The sequence below is a fragment of the Jaculus jaculus genome, chromosome 15 (genome assembly GCF_020740685.1).
Source record: "Jaculus jaculus isolate mJacJac1 chromosome 15, mJacJac1.mat.Y.cur, whole genome shotgun sequence".
Taxonomy (NCBI): domain Eukaryota; kingdom Metazoa; phylum Chordata; class Mammalia; order Rodentia; family Dipodidae; genus Jaculus; species Jaculus jaculus.
The window spans coordinates 72674577-72691871 of record NC_059116.1 but is presented as its reverse complement, the minus strand read 5'-3'; the positions used below and the strand labels follow the sequence as shown (position 1 = coordinate 72691871).

At 42.6% G+C, this 17295-nt stretch overlaps 1 protein-coding gene across 1 annotated transcript in view; it reads left to right on the top strand.

The window, feature by feature from the left end:
• Positions 1-16487, top strand: part of Taf3 (TATA-box binding protein associated factor 3) — a 196708-nt gene extending 180221 nt beyond the window's left edge. The window contains exons 5-7 of the mRNA XM_045135241.1: positions 8867-9116; positions 13132-13238; positions 14549-16487. Of these exons, the coding sequence (XP_044991176.1) occupies positions 8867-9116; positions 13132-13238; positions 14549-14663 (472 nt within the window). The 3' untranslated portion in view covers positions 14664-16487. The remainder of the gene's footprint in view (positions 1-8866; positions 9117-13131; positions 13239-14548) is intronic.
• The last annotated feature ends 808 nt before the right edge of the window (positions 16488-17295 follow it).

Sequence of the window (17295 nt, the reverse complement as noted above, 5' to 3'; positions counted from 1 at the left end):
CCAAGCATGGTGGCACACGCCTTTAATCCCAACACAAAAAAGTAAAATGAAATAAAATAAAATAAAATAATAAACTTTGGCTGAGGAGATGGCTTAGCTGTTAAAGCACTAGCTGCGAAGCCCAAGGACCCAGGTTTGATGCCCCAGGACCCACATAAGCCAGATATATAAGGTGACACATGCATCTGGAGTTTGTTTGCAGAAGCTAGAGGCCCTGGCACACCATCCTCTATCTACCTCTTTTTTACTCCCTCTCAAATAAATAAACAAATAAAAGTACTTTCTCTGTCTCTCTAAAATAAAATAAATTTAAAATAACGATAATGAAATTAAAGTTACATATATACAAACAAACAAAAAGGTAAATATATTGTAAGTATACAACTCAATTAAACATTTAAAAATTTCTAACAGAAGCTAGGTGTGGTAGCACATGACTGTAATTCCAACCCTCAGGAAGATCATAAATTTGAGGTTATCCTGGCTAAATACCTAGGTTCCATAGTGAGACCCATGTATCCACTTTAGAAGTGTATAATCCCCGCCCCCCCTTTTTGTTGTTTTTCGAGGTAGGGTCTCACTCTGGTCCAGGCTGACCTGGAATTTACTATGGAGTCTCAAGGTGGCCTCGAACTCAAGGTGATCCTCCTACCTCTGCCTCTCGGGTGCTGGGATTAAAAGCGTGTGCCACCACACCCAGCTCACTTTTATTATTTTTGCTACATAGGTAGTATGTTGCTTATAGATGAGCGGAAAAAAAAAAAAACATTTCCTCTAATCTCAATATATAGAGGCAATTTTTTACAAACATTTATGTTTTGTTTTGTTTCATTTTCGAGGTAGGGTCTCACTCTAGCCCAGACTGACCCAGCATTCACTCTGTAGTCCCAGACTGGCCTTCATCTCACAGTGATCCTCCTACCTGTGCTTCCTAAGTGCTGCGATTAAAGGTGTGTACCACCATGCCCAGCTGCTCTTTTTTCTTATAAAACTTTCACTCCATTATACACATTTTCTGCACCTTGTTCTTTGTGATAGCCATATCCTGGAGTTGTGTGTGGCCATGTATGGGTGTAGCTGGCACTACTTCAGATAACAGGTGGTAGTTTCGGTATCACCATTTATTTAGCCAGCCCTCTATTTGGGGTTAAATTACAGCCATTGTAGCTCTTTTTTTTTTTACTACTTTTTAAAATTTATATTTACTTGGATGTGTAGAAGGCAGGCTTGCCAGGGTCTCTTACCTCTCTGGCTTTATGTGGGTCTCAGGAATTGAACCTAGGCCTGCAGGCTTTGCAAGCAGGCAAATTTAACTGCTAGTCATCTCCCATCCCCGCTCCAAGGCAGGGTCTCAGTCTAGTCCAGGCTGACCTGGAGCATACTGTAACCCAGGCTGGCTTTGAACTCACAGTGATCCTCTTACCTCTGCCTCCTGAGTGCTGGGATTAATGGTGTGTATCAGCACCCCCTGCTCCTTTTTAATCTACTTTTAAAGATGATCTTCTTGTGTTCATGGTTCTGAGACTGGGTGAACCTTCTGTTTTGTTTCCATTTGTTTTTATCCTGCTTTACTGGCTTGTGTCCTTCACTTGTGTTTGAATTTGCTTTTTATTTTAGTGAATTATTTATTTGGTAAGAATTGAATCCTGTATGTGTGTGTATGCATATATTGCAAATAATTTTCTTTTGCCTTTTAACTTTATGATATGTTTGTATTTAAATATTTTATTTGAAAGAGAAAGAAGCAGATGGGGGCAGAGAGAGAGAGAGAGAGAGAGAGAGGGAGAGAATGGATACATCAGGGCTTCCCACTGCTTCAAATGAACTCCAGACACATGTACCACCTTGTGCATCTGGCTTATGTGGTTACTGGGGAATTGAACCTGGGTCCTTAGGCTTCTCAGGCAAGTACCTTAACCACTAATCCATCTCTGCAGCTCTGCTTATGATATTTTATGACATATGAAATTGTATCTTCCTGTCACTGTTTCTGTTTATGGCTTAAGATTTTCCTTGAATTTATAATCTCCTCCCCACGTGCCAGGATTGTAGACATGTGCCACCATGAACAACAAAAATATAGTTAACTCCCATTTAAAATAAAACATTATCTGCTATGTTAGTTACTTTTCTTCTTGCTGTGACAAAATAATCTAGCAAAAGTAACTTAAAGGACGAGGGACTGTTTGGGCTCACAGTGTGAGGGTGCAGTCCGTCATGACGGCAGAGGCACGAGGTGGCTGCTCACATTGACTCCAGGGCAGGAAGCAGAGAGGGGGGAGCGCTGGCGCCGGCCCCTTTTATCCAGCCCAGGCCCCAGCACGTGGTTGATCCTGCCCACACTGGGCGGGGGTGGGTTCTTCCCTCCTCAGTTAAACCTTTCTGAATCACCTTCATAGATACAGCTGGAAGGGTGGTTCCATTAGTGATTCCAAATCCACTCAGGCTGGCAATAATGATTAACCATCAAATTTGTTAACATGCAATGAATTCGTTATTGTTCTTTCCCTCTTTCTCTCTCTTTCACCGTTCTTCCCTCCCCCCCCCCCCGTCCCCCTCATTTCTTCCGTCTCCCTTTCTTCCTCTCCTGAACTCAGGGCCTCATACATACTAGACAGGTACGTCATTGAACCATATCCTAAGCTCTTTTGGTTGGTCGGTTGGTTGTTCTAGGTTTTGTTTTGAGACAGGGTCACTATGTGTTTATGTATGGCTGTCCTGTGTTGACAAGACTGGTTTGAACTCTCATTGCTCACACTGTCTCTATGTCCCAGTGCTGGGGTTACAGGTGTGCATTGTTGTTCCCAGGGGGTACCCCATTTTAAATAAGTTAGTAAATAAGTATTTACATTTTTAGTTTAATTTTTAATATGGTAAATATTGGCTAATATTAAAAGTTCTTAAGCTTTTAAGAATCTAAAGGCCAAGGGTCTGGGGAGATAGTTCAACAGTTAAAAGCATTTGTTTGCAAGCTGTCTATCCCAGGTTCAATTCCCAAGCCACCCACAGAGGCCAGACACAAAACGTGGTACAAACATCTGGTGTTTATTTGCAACAGCAACAGGCCCTGATGCACTTGTGCACCAACACACACACACACACGCACACGCACTTGCAAATAAATAAAAAATTAATGACCTGATTACAGTTTTTAAAGAAAGAAGGAGAAGGGTTTCTTTTAGTCAAGGGCTGCAATTTTATCTGAAAATGACTTCATTTCATTCTTGTTGCTAAAAGATTTCAAGACAAAATTTCTTTTTATTGAGCATGTTGATCTTTTTCAACTATCTTTTAGATTTCATCATGGTTTTGATTTGTTTTATTTGTGTGGGGTCTTTTGTATGTATGTGATTGAACATGTATGTGTGGATGTGAGTGCATGCATGTGTGTGCAACACAGAGGACACCTGAGCTTTGCCTTCAGTTTCTTGTTAGGTTTATTCCAAGATACTGTATGTATGTATGTATGTGTGTATGTATGTATGCATGCATGCAATTGTCAATGGGAGTGATTCTCTGATTTCATCCTCTGTGTGTTTGTTGTTAGTATATAGGAAGGCTACTAATTTCTGTGTGTTTATTTTGTCTCTTGCTACATGGCTACAGGTGTTTTATCAGCTCTAACGGTTTGCTGGTAGTCTTTAGGGTCTTTTGTGTATATAATCATGTCATCTGCAAATAATGATAATTTGATCTCTTCATTTCCAATTTGTATCTGTTTTATGAGTGTCTCTTGCCTTGTTGCTATAGCTATGACTTACAGCACTATATTAAATAAAAGTGGGGGGCTGGGAAGATGGCTTAGCACTTAAGTGCTTGCCCGTGAAGCCTAAGGACCCCGGTTCGAGGCTCCATTCCCCAGGACCCACGTTAGCCAGGTGCACAAGGGGGAACAGGCACCTGGAGTTCATTTGCAGTGGCTGGAAGCCCTGGCACGCCCATTGCCTCTCTTTCTCTTTCTCTGTCACTCTCAAATAAATAAATAAGAATGAACAAAAAAATTAAATAAAAGTGGGGACAGTGGACACCCTTGTCTTGTTCCTGATTTTAGTGAAGAAGCTTCAAGTTTTTCTCCATTTAGTATTATATTGGCTGTAGGTTTGTTATAAATAGCCTTTATTGGGCTGAAGAAATGGCTTATTGGTTCAGGTGCTTGCCTACAAAGCCAAAGGACCCAGGTTCGATTCCCCAGGACCCACATAAGCCAAAGATGCACATGCATTTGGAGTTTGTTTGCAGTGGCTTGAGACCCTGATGTGCCCATTCTCTCCCCCCAAACCTTGCCATCTATTTTTCTCTCTCTCTTTCAAATAAAGAAAAAATAATAAGAAATAAATAAATAGCCTTTATTATCTTGAGATATGGTCCTTCTGTTCCCAGTTTCTGTAGGACTTTTATCATGAAGGGATATTTGTTTTTGTCAGGTGCTTTTGGGCATCTAATATTTTTTCTTTTTTCCAAAATAAAATTTTTTGAGAGAAAATTGGGAGTGCCAGGGCTTCAGCCATCTCAATCAAACTCCAGACACTTGCACCCCTAGTAGACATGTGCGGCCTTGCGCCTGCCTCAGCTTTGCTCCTCTGGCTAATGCGAGACCTGGAGAATCGAACTTCACAGGCAGGCAAGCACCTTAACCACTAAGCCATCTCTCTGAGAAGCCCAATCATGTGATTTTTGCCCTTCAGTCCATTTATATAGTGTATTGCATTTATCGATTAGCATATGTTGAACCATCCCTGCATCTCCGGAATAAAGCCTACTTGGTCTGGGTGAAAGATTTTTCTGATATATTCTTGTATTCTGTTTAACAATATTTTTGTTTATTTGTACTAATTAGGCCTTTTTGTTGCATTCTCTGTGCTTCATCAGATTGTCCTGTAGTAAGTTTTCTTGTCCTTATTCAGTTCATTGTTGTTTCTAATCTGCTCTTACATCTACCTATTGAAATGTAATTTTCAATTACTATAGTTTTGTTTGTTTTTTTCCGAGGTAGAGTCTCACTATAGCCCAGGCTGATCTGGAATCGTCTCAGGCTGGCCTTGAACTCACAGCGATTCTCCTTACCTCTGCCTCCTGTGCTGGAATTAAAGGCATGTGCCACCACACCCAGCTGTTTGTCAATATTTTGTTGAGAATTTTCGTACCTATGTTCATGAGGGAGATTAATCTGTAATTTTCTTTCTCTCTCTCTCTTTTTTAATTAACAGCTTTCATGATAGTAAACAATATCCCATGGTAATGCCTTCCCTCCCCCCTGTAATTTTCTTTCTTTCTTTCTTTCTTTCTTTCTTTCTTTCTTTCTTTCTTTCTTTCTTTCTTTCTTTCTTTCTTTCTTTCTTTTTTTTTTTTTGTGGTTTTTCAAACTAGGGTCTCACTCTAGCTCAGGCTGACCTGGAATTCACTATGTAGTTTCAGGGTGGCCTCGAACTCACGATGATCCTACTACCTCTGCCTCCCAAGTGCTGGGACTAAAGATGTGCGCCACCATGCTCGGTTTGTAATTTTCTTCTTATGTTTTTGTGTTTGTCTGGTTTTAGTATCAGGGTGATGCTGGTTTCATACTAGGAATTCAGTAAAATTCCTTTGTATTAGCCAGGGTTCTCTAGGGGAACAGAACTGATAGAATGAACGATTAAAAGGGAATTTATTGGATTATTTTATGACAGTCCAACAACAGCAGGTTGCAAGCCTGAGCGTCAAGGAACCCGGTAGCTACTTAGTGCATGAGGCTGGATGGCTCAGCCGTCCCAATCGGGCATGAGGGCCCCGCTGGAGGCGTCCTGGAGAAGGCAGCGAGCAGCCCAGGCGGCCAGGTGGGAGGAGGGAAGACTTTCCTTCCCACAGCTTCCTTAGATAAAGCCTCCTCCCCCCCAGAAGGGCTGTCCACTCTGGGGTGAGGGCTCGCCTTGTGGGGAGGATTCCTCCTTTACTTAATAGGAAGCAACCTCAGAAATCCACTTATGAGGAATGTCTGTGGATTCCTAAACAGATCAAGTTTACACAGACTTAACCATCACACCTTCATTTTCTATTTTATGAAAACGTTTGAGACACGTTCGTGGTAGTTTTTCTATGAAGGTCTGGTAAAATTCCCCAGTGGATTCATCTGGGCCTGGACTTTTTTTAGTTGGGAGATTTTTCTTTTTTATAACTGCTTGGTTCTCCATACTTGTTATAGGTCTATTTAAGTGGTTAATCTTATCTTGATTTAATTTAAGTAGTTCATATAAATCAAGGAAATCATCCATTTCTTTCAGATTTTTAAACTTGGTAATGCCTTTTTCATCTCTTATTAATTTGTGTCTCTCTTTCTTCTGGTCAGATTTGCTAAGGGTTTATCAATCTTGTTTATCCTGTCAAAGAACCAACTCATTGATTCTTTGTATTTTGTTGTTGTTTCTATTTCATTAATTTCTACCCTAATTTTTGTTATTTCTTCCTGTCTACTGATTTTTAGTTTGCCTTGTTCTTCTTTTTCCAAAGTCTTAAGGTGAAGGATTAAGTTGTTTACTTGTGACCTTTTTTTTTTTTAATTTTTAAAAAATTTTTATTTATTTATTTATTTGAGAGCGACAGACACAGAGAGAAAGACAGATAGAGGGAGAGAGAGAGAATGGGCGCGCCAGGGCTTCCAGCCTCTGCAAACGAACTCCAGACGCGTGCGCCCCCTTGTGCATCTGGCTAACGTGGGACCTGGGGAACCGAGCCTCGAGCCGGGGTCCTTAGGCTTCACAGGCAAGTGCTTAACCGCTAAGCCATTTCTCCAGCCCTACTTGTGACCTTTTAATATAGGCACGTAAAGCTATAAATTCCCCTCTTAGGACTGCCTTCATTGTGTCCCAAAGGTTTTGGTATGTTGTGTTCTCATTATCATTTGATTTATGATTTCTTATTTTAATTTCCTTCTTGATTTCTTCATTAACTCATTCATCATTTAGTAGTGTGTTGTTTCTGTTTAGTTTCCATGATTTTGTGAATGCTCTATAGCTTTTCTTACTGTTGATTTGTAGTTTAATCCCGTTCTGATCAGGTAGCATGCAAGGAATTATTTCAGTTTTCCTGTATTTGCTAAGATTCGCTTTGTGTTTTAATATGCGGTCAATTATAAAGAATGTTCCATGTGCTGCTGAGAAGAATGTGTATTGTGCAGCATTTGAAGACACCCAGTAGCGATCCCTGACCTCCACATGCGCATACACACGTGTGCATGCACATACAAACACACCAACACATGACAGAAAATGTACTAATTAGGCCTTTTTGTTGCATTCTCTCTGCTTCATCAGATTGTCCTGTAGTAAGTTTTCTTGTCCTTATTCAGTTCATTGTTGTTTCTAATCTGCTCTTACATCCACCTATTGAAATGTAATTCTCAATCACTATAGTTTTTCATTTCCAAAAGGTCTATATTTTTCTACACCTGCTAGGTACATTATTATAACTTTCTCCCTGCAGACATTCTCAGCGTTGCCTTCTAGTTTGTCTTTACAGTGTAAGCAGAGGTGTTTTGTGATTAATGGTCTAGTGCCAGTGGTCTGGATGTGAGGCTATGTGTGTTGGTGCCATTTCTTCTGCTTCTCCCTGTGTCACTTCATTTCCTGGTGTGTTCGATTGTGTGTCATTAGGTGCTGCTGTTTCTCATAATTAGCTGCATTACAAACAGATCTGTATTGTAAGTAAACCCTGCTCAGGGTGGTTTGTGCTCAGTGCCTGTGTGCGTTAAATCCAGATTACTTTTTTTTCCTTTTTTCTTTTGTGTTTTTGGGGTATGGTGCTGGGGTTAAAAGGCATATGTCACCATACCCGGCCTCCTTTTTTAAAAATTTCATTTTTCTTTTTCTAACCCACTCTGTAGTCATAGACTGACCTCAAGTAGATCACCCTATACATTGTTTGTGGATTCCACAAAAGCAAAAATAAAAGTACAGCCAAGTGTGGTGGCACACGCCTTTAATCCCAGCACACAGGAGGCAGAGACAGGAGAATCACTGTCAGTTTGAGGCCACCCTTGAGACTACAAGGTGAATTCCAGGTCAGCCTGAGCTAGAGTGAGACCCTACCTTGAAAGAAAATAAATTAAAAATAAAAATTAATTAATTAAAAACAAAAGTACAAAGGACAAAGTACAGGGCTGGAGATAGCATAGTTGGTAAGGTGTCTTGTAAGCATGAGGACAAGAGTTTGATCCCCACTACCGACATAAAAAACTCATGCCTTGGGGGAAGGGAGGGAAATACCATGGTTTATTGTCTGTAAGTACAGAAGTTGTCAATAAAAAAATGTGTGTGTGTGTGTGTGTGTGTGTGTGTGTGTGTGTATTAAAAAAGAACTCATGCCTATACTCTCAGCACTGGGGTGACAGTGGCAGTGTGATCCCTTAGGCTCCCTTGCCTGCCAGTGTAGCCCAAGCCAGTGAGAGACCCAGGGTTTGTCTGAAGCAGATGTGCCCAATTCCATGGCGACTCACAGCAGCGACTCAGGAGTGATGCGGGCTGCTGTCGTACATTTCACTAACCCCAGAAATTGTGGTCCAGAAAGAGGAGTGTAGTATGCAGCCACAGGAAGGGCAGCTGATCTGGCACACGTCTGTGGAAAATGCACGTGTGCTTGTTGCTAAAAGCTAGCCTGAGTTGAGAGAGTGATTGACGGGGGCCTTGAGCTCTTGAGTTCCTTCGCCGTTTCTGAGTGAAGCCCACTGCGTGGCTGGCCGTGCGCTCGGCTGTGGAGCGCGCCCACATGCGTGCAGGCGTGCATTCGGTGGCCAGCGCTGCGAGTGGTGAGAGTGATAGCTCACTTGGAAGAACGCGTTCTCGGTGACGTTTGTAAGTGCATGATGTGACTCATTTATGTTTTCTCTCCTTGACAGTGTCATCAGCAAAGTGGTGCCAGCCCCCGAGGCTAAGCCAGCTCCCTCTCTGAACAGACCCAAAACTCCGCCGCCAGCTCCAGTCCCTGTCCCTCTGCACGTGAGCCCCACGCCCCTGCCGCTGCCCCTCCTCACCCAGGCCGCAGCATGCCCGGCTCTGATGCCATCCCCGGCCCCTGCCATCTCTGGAGCAGGGAGCTCTAAAGCCCCCGTGCGCAGCGTGGTGACGGAGACTGTCAGCACATACGTGGTGCGTGCCTGCTTTCCCACGGCTGGGGGGGGGGGTCGCTCCTGGGGGCCTGTGGGGAATGGTTCCCAGTAAAATGAGGAGGACCTTCAATGCATTGACGAGTACCTTCACTGCATTCTCTCAAGCTTTGGGCTGAGAACTGTTAAATTACAAAGTCCACTTATTCAGTTTCTATGGTTAACATCAGATCATTTTTTATTTATATTGCTTTGGAACAATTATATGCTTAAATACAGTATCAGTGTATAAGCACAGTGACTATTTAAATTCCACACTGAATTTCTTGATCAAGCAACTATATTATTCTCCTAAGATTATGTGTAATTTAGTTTTATACATAGATTTTAGGAGCGAGTTATAGCACTAATTATAATTATAATATTTTATTGGCTGAGATCCTGACTATATCAGGGCCTGCACATTAAATAAAAGTAAACTTTTAGACCACAGAACTCCCTGAGCACCCTAGCATGGCTTTGGGTCATAAAACCCGTCAAGATCTCAGACTGAGGAGATAGCTCAGAGATGGAAGGCCTGCCCAGCATGTATAAGGTCCTGAGCTCAATCCTTGTATATGTCAGTCTCATGCCATTGAATGTATCTTATTGCCCAGGAACTGTTTTTCTTGTTTTTGTTGTTGTTTGTTTGTGTGTTTGTTTTGGTTTTGGTCTTGAAGTTAGGGCCTCACTGTAGCCCAGGCTGACCTGGAATTCAATATGTCATCTCAGGGTGGCCTCAAACTCACAGTGATCTTCTACCTCAGCCTCCTGAGTGCTGGGATTAAAGGTGTGCGCCACCACGCTCGGCCTTGTTTTACTTGTTTCCCCATACTTACATCCGATCTTACTTTGGGAACGTACTATTGCCATGACTACCAGCTCTGCAGACTGTCATGTGCTAACCTAATAATGGTTTCAGCCTTGCCCTCCTGGGGAAGTGATGGGCGGGGTTCATGGATTTGTTATAAACTGTGAAATGGCAGATAACTTAAAAGTGTTAGGAGGAAATAAATTATTAAATATTTGAGAGACTATAATATACAAAGAAATACAAAAAGAAAATCTTAAATGTATTCAAAGAGCATATAGACACGAACAATTAACATAAAAATAATAAGCAGATCAAGACGAAATAGAAAATGTGATTTAAAAAAATACAAACATGGGTGGAGGTTAAGGTGTTTGCCTGCAAAACCAAAGGACCTCGGTTCAATTCCCCAGGACCCATGTAAGCCAGATGCACAAGGTGGCGCATGCATGTGGAGCTCATTTGCAGTGGCTGGAAGCCCTGGCACCACCATTCTCTCTCTCTCTCTCTTTCTCTCTCTCTCTGCCTCTTTCCCTCCCTCAAACAGATAAATAAAAATAATTAAAAAAATACAAACATCACACAAATTGGTCCATTGAGGTACCACTTCAAAGTGTGTAATTGAGGCAGCATTACCCTTAGGTGAGTTCCTCAGGAAAGATTTTGTATTCAATCTCTCCCCCTTCATCTGTTTGTTGTGAGTAAAGGATTTGTATTAGACTTGATACTCTCCATACTATTGGCCAGCTCAAAAGATGTTTGTTCTCTAGTGAGTATTCAAGCTGACTCCATAGATAGGTTCCAGTGGAGTACACAGTGGCTGGAAAACCTTCTGGTCCCTAAAGAGACACTTTGTGAACTAGAGACAGAATGTGCAACTAGGGCACAGAGACTGATTTTATAAATACCACCTCAGTTGCCATAGCTCCATTTAAAAGAACTTAGTACACTGGGAACTTCTGGATGTTAGGAGTGCTATGGCAAATTGTATGGAGAACGGAGTTACCGCCTGCTGGCTTCAAGAAAGGTCAACCAGCAGCAAGACCGGCCATGCGTGATGGCTTGGGGCACAGAGTGCTGAGCCAGCCTCAGCCACTGGATAGCTGCTACCTGCTGACTGCTGCTGTGTCTCCTTGCTTGTTCCCTGAAGTTAAGAGTGGGCAGTCAGGTAGAGCTGCCTCCAGATGCCAGTGGGAAGGTTTCACATCAGTGTACTTGGCCTTTGTGAAGACATTTTCAAAAATAGTCAAGTAAAGGCCATGAGTAGAGTAGAGCACCCACTGTTCCCTCACAAGAAAACCACTTGCTTTTTTTTAAATTTTTATTAATATTTTCCATGATTATAAAATATATCCCATGGTAATTCCCTCCCCACTTGTTTTTGGCATACCAGTTTTGTATTTAAAAGTAGTGAAATAGAGCTGGGTGTGGTGGTGCACGCCCTTAACCCCAGCACTCGGGAGGCAGAGGTAGGAGGATTGCCGTGAGTTTGAGGCCACCCTGAGACTTCATAATTACAGGTCAACCTGGACGAGAGTGAGACCCTACCTTGAAAAAAAAGTATTGAAATAGGTAAACCTTGCAAAATAATGGAAATAGGTGTTATTTTACTGAGAAAACAAACTTAGCTTTACTTATTGCTACTTTGCACTTCCAGTACAGAATTCTTTCTTCCTGATTGGTTTGAAATAGTGTGGAATTTGAGGAAGTGGTACAATTGGGAATGCCTCCTATTGAAGACCATTTTGTACACTCCAGAGTGTACAATGTTTGGAGCAAAATAAGGATTAACTGTGCGGTGGTTTGGCCCCATGAGCCTCTTATTTCATTTGCCCTTTAGTTGATTGTACTTTTCTAAAAATGTCATAAAGGGAATGGAAAGTTACTTAGTAACTGCTCTTTTATATCCTTGATCTTATCAGCTAGCTCAGGAGAAGGGTTTGGCTAATAAGTAATAAGGGAATACAGGCACATCTGGCCATATATACTAATCCCGTGATTATGAATGTGGATCAGGAAACTGTGGTTGAACTCCTTCAAGAAAACATCACTTTTATTGCCATGAAGAATTATGTTCATTATAACCATTAAAATTTTATGTGATTCGGGTTGGAAGGATGGCTTGGCGGTTAAGGCACTTGCCTTCAAGGCCAGGCAACCTAGGTTCAATTCCCCAGGACCCACGTAAGCCAGATGTACAAGGTGGCACATATGTCTGCAGTTTATTTGCAGCAGCTGAAGGTCCTGGTATGCCCATTCCCTCTGTTTCTATTTGCCTCTTTTTCTCTCAATAAATAAATAAATGTCTATTTTAGAAAAACAAGGGAAGTTTTTTTTTTTAATTTATGTGATTATAGGGAAATTTTAGATGATACAGACTATATTTTGGTCACAAGATTATTATTAAGTGCTTTGCTTTTTATGATTTATAATGAAGTTTAGACTATTTATTAAAATGTCTCATCATGAGCTGGAGACATAGTTTAGTGGTTAAGGCTCTTGTCTGCAAAGCCAAAGGACCCAGGTTCAATTCCCCAGGACCCACATAAGCCAGATGCACAAGGTGGTGTGTGCATGTGGAGTTTGTTTGCAGTGGCTGAAGGCCCTGGCATGCCCATTCTCTCTCTTTCTGCCTCTCTTGTCTCTCACTCAATAAATAAATAAAATAAATATATTTTTTAAAGTCTCAACAAAGCCACGCATAATGGTGCATACCAAAAAATTCCAGTTCTTGGGAGGCTGAGGTAGGAGATTGGAGTTCAAGGCCAGCCTGGGTTACATAATGAATTCCAAGCCAGTGTGACCCTGTTTGGAGGGAAGGAAGGAAAGGAAGGAGAATAGAAAGGGAAGGTAGAGGGGAAGAGGGAAGGGAGGAAGTGAAATAAAGGAAGAGAGAAAGAAAGAAGGAAGGAAGGACAGGAGGGAGGGAGAAAGAAAGGCAAAGGGGATAAAGGGAGGGATAAAAAGAAAGGAAGAAGGAAAAGGGGTGATCACTGAGTATTATTAAGTAGCTAGTTTCTGTACATGATTCCAAAACAGGGATAACCATGATCATGGCTTTAATAACCTGCTAATCTACTATGTTTTTAAACTTAATTATCAATTTTATTAGTTTTACAGTATAAAGTAACCATTCTTCTGTGGCCTTTTTTGTTGCTCCTTTCTGCACTCCATGTCTGCTTTTGCTCCTTCCCCATAACATCACCAGATTCGAGATGAGTGGGGCAATCAGATCTGGATCTGTCCAGGGTGCAACAAGCCAGACGACGGGAGTCCGATGATCGGCTGTGACGGCTGTGACGACTGGTACCACTGGTGAGCGCCCCAGGGTGCGGCCGCCACACTGAGGTGGCTGCTGCTTAGGCAAGGCAGTATACGTGGCTCCCAAGACATATTCTAGTATCTTTAGACCAATTCAGCTACTGTCTTAAGTACTATGTGTGGGATGGAATGGGCCCTGCAAGGTAAAATTAACTGTACAGCCCAAGCAGAATTCTCTGGTTACCCAGCCTGGATTCTGTGTTGTGCTTCTCCTATCGACCCTTCTTGCAAAATAAAGACGAGAGGGTGTCGAGGTTCCCTTTCCTTCCTCTCACTGACGTGCGTGAGCAGCACCGCCTGCGCAGTCGCGTCACCTGTGCGCTCTGGGCGAGGCGGCGCGTGCCTGCCGTCCCAGCATTTGCAGGGCTCGGATAGGAGAGCCTCAAGTTCAGAATCAGCCTCAGTCGATTATGTAGGGAATTCGAAGCCAGCTGGGTTCGTTGGCACTCTTTTTCAAAAAGAACACTAAAACAAAAACATTGCTCAGAAGCATTACAGTTTTGGAGAAATGGCAAGTGAACTAATGAATGGCCTGTATAAAAGGCATGGTGGGGCTGGAGAGACGGGTGAGTGGTTCGAAGCCCTTGCTGCACCAGGCTGGCAGCTGGCGCTTAGACCCTCCGTCCGCACATAGAGCAGCAAGCACGTCTGTAATCCCGTTGTGCCCAATAGCAGCAGGAGGCAGTGAGCTGAACTGGTGTTCCCAGAAACAAACAAGAGACCCTACCTTAAGGCAAAGAGCAAGGACCTCCACACCTGAGCCAGGGAACATGTGCTCTTCCCCCAACACACACACACACACACACACACACACAGTATATAATGGAGTAAGCCAAAGACCCAGTGGTAGTGCGACATAAATGAGGAGGCTTTAGCCGATTGCTGTTAAGTGCATCATAGGTTTTAAAAATGACTTTAAGGAGCTGGGGAGGTGGCTCAGTCGTTAATGGTGCTTTCTTGTAAAGCCCACTGATCCAGGTTCAATTCCCCAGTACCCATGTAAAGCCAGATGCACCAACTCTGGTGTGCCCATACTCACTCATTCTCACAAATTAATAAACAGAAGTATTTTGCATGATTTTGAACCATAGGCAGGGAACTGGGGTGTGATCCTAAGCACAGACTAAGCTGGCCGTTGTAGCGTGCACACTTGCAGTCCACGCACACAAGAGGCAGGGACTAGAAGTCCCTGGCCATACGTAGCTGTGCATCACGTTCTGGGACATAAGAGACCCTGTCTCAAAGGAAGCGTGGGCAGTTGACAAGCATGTGAGTGGCTTACCTGAACTTCCTTTGCCCTGTAGGCCCTGTGTGGGGTTAATGGCGGCTCCGCCGGAAGAGATGCAGTGGTTCTGCTCCAAGTGTGCCAACAAGAAGAAGGACAAGAGGCATAAGAAGAGGAAGCACCGGGCACACTGACAGCGGCACGGGCGCGGGCACTGCCGTCCCTCGCAGCAGACAGGAGGTGGACATCCGCCTGCGGACCGAGCTGGGTGCTTCCGCCATCCCGTCTTTCCCCATCCCCGTGGATAATGAACCGGGAAGATCAAGGACGAGAATGCTCATCCCCTCAGGATGTGCCCTTCGGAAACACATCAGCCTGAGCTCCCACGGCGGTGTGACGAAGAAAACTCCAGTGGAGGCGTGGCTTGTGAGCAGTGCTCCGCCGTCTTTCTATTACCAGTGACAAGTATTAATAAAAAGACCATACATCTTCCCTCTTGATTTCCTTTATTCTCTCCAGGGCCTTTCACTAAGGTGTTAGATGAGAAGATAATGTACAGACCACCTTGACTAATTTAAGGATGATGTCATGACCATTTTCAGCTCCTTCCCCTCTAGTGAGATAATCATAACGAAAGAAAACTCCAGTTGGAGGATTGGTAAATATTTTTGTGATGAGAATATATGAAGCTTCCTCCCACCCACCCCATTTTTAGTACTAACATGTAAAATGTTCACTTTTGTGAAATACCTTCTATTTTTTAAGAGAAAGGTTTCTATCATGTCCTGTTTGCTTCTGTGCAAATTATTTTTGTTTACCATATTTTATCTCTGTTGCATTCTAATTTTGCCCTTCTTTAAACTCAAACTGCTGGAGTCTCTTCTCACTGCTTGTATATTTCATCTACTTGTAAAAAAACTCTTCATACTAAAAAGTTCCCCTAATGTAAATAATAAATATTTATGAAGTAGTTATTTTTAAATTTTTTTATCGTGCTGAATTCTGGCTTGCTCTGGAATCACTGTGATTTCAGCCATGTCTGTACAGAAGCAAAGACGTGCAGAGAAAAGAGCCGCCGCTCAGGGAAGTCCACTCCAAGCCGAGCGGACGGCGCGGTGCCCAGGACCCTGCGGGGAGGACCCAAGCAGTTAGAAAGAAACAAGGCAATGTAAATTGAGTTTATGGTTTGAAATTGTTTTGTTGTTACCTATTTTCTGTAAATTTATCTGACTTTACTAAAAGGACATGTGGTTTCTACAAAAGTAAAAAGAAAATGCTGTAGCATTTTGTGTTTATATTGTTTTATTTCTACAAATTTGTTCATTGATATTGTGCTTTAAGGCTGAAATGAAGTATATTATAAATTTTTTAAGAAAACGCATCAAATTTCAGGGTATCACAAAACTTTTATTATATTAGTATACTGCCCACTATTTATTATATGTTATAGATATCTGAAACATAAACCAAATATTTTTATTTTTAATGTAAAAAACATCAAATTTAACTTTATTAGCATATTTTAGCAACTTTGGAGTAAATATGAACTTTTACTTGATTTTGAAATATCTCCATTTGGGCCCATATGATAGCTAGCTATCTTGAATGTTAGAAATGTGGGGTTTGCATCTAATACAAATATATTAATAGAAAAATGTAATTTTTTACTGCCAAATCAAGTGATACTAGTATTTGAATTAGTCATATTTTGAAACCTATAATGTGATTACAGAAATGTGGTTCTCTGCCATGATGTGAAATTGCAAATCAGTGGGAATGGAGTAGACCTTGAAGAGTGCAGAGTTCATTGCTCTTCTTGTTCTAGAAGCCAGAATTTTTCTATCCCTGCCCCCTAAAAAAATCATCTATGTTGAGATATGTGGGTTTTGTTTTTATTAATTTGAGATCATTCTAAATACTTTATACAATATTTTCACATGCACAAGTATCCCGTTAGTGCTCTTTGGAGCGGGACAAGGGTGGGGGAGTGCACAATAAAGATTGTTGGCTGTTTCCTAGTTTGCTTTTCCATTTTCTTTCGTTAGGACTCAGTTCCTTGAGGCATAGTCCACGGACGTTCAGCCGCCACATTGAAGCGAGCAGGTCGTGTGGCTGGAGTCGCAAGGAAAGTGCCTGGGTGCGACTCCCCTTCCTGTCGCGCTCAGCCCGCACGACGCTGAGGGAATTTCAATCAGGTGGCTGTCCCTTGCTATTTCATGGTTGCTTTCCTAAATCCAGTTCATGATTTTATAAATGGTCTTTGCAATAATAAAACCAAAGAATCATTTTCGGGGGCTGGATGGCTCAAGGGATTAGTAATGGAATACAGGGCCTTTCACCTCTAGGTCAGTGAATTGAATCCACTGCAGGTCACTAGAGACCAAAAGTCATCCCCATCTTACGACTGTTCAGTGGCCTGTGTGAAATGAACTGGTGGCCTCAGTCACCACGGGATGGCTGTCCATGCTACCAACCAAAGGAAGTTTAAGAAACTGCAAAAAGGAATATAGACTAGGAAATAAAGCATCTGTGTCACAAAGAAAAGTTAGAAAGTTGGTCTTTATCATTGTCTAGGAAGGAATACTGACGTAGAAAAGAGCAGACATACTGCGGAGAGAGAGAGTGGGCTCTCGCCGGTTGGGAGGGACGTACTGGAGACGATGACAATCGGGAAAATCCCTTGAGAGCCTCCAAAAAAGGGACGTGAAGGGAGTCACCTGCGGGGGGGTGTGGGAAAGACGTGACTGTCCAGCGCACAGGAGTGAGGACCTGCGGCTCACAGTGAAGGGGGGCCCTCCAGTTGTGGGCCGGTAGCAGCGCTTCCTG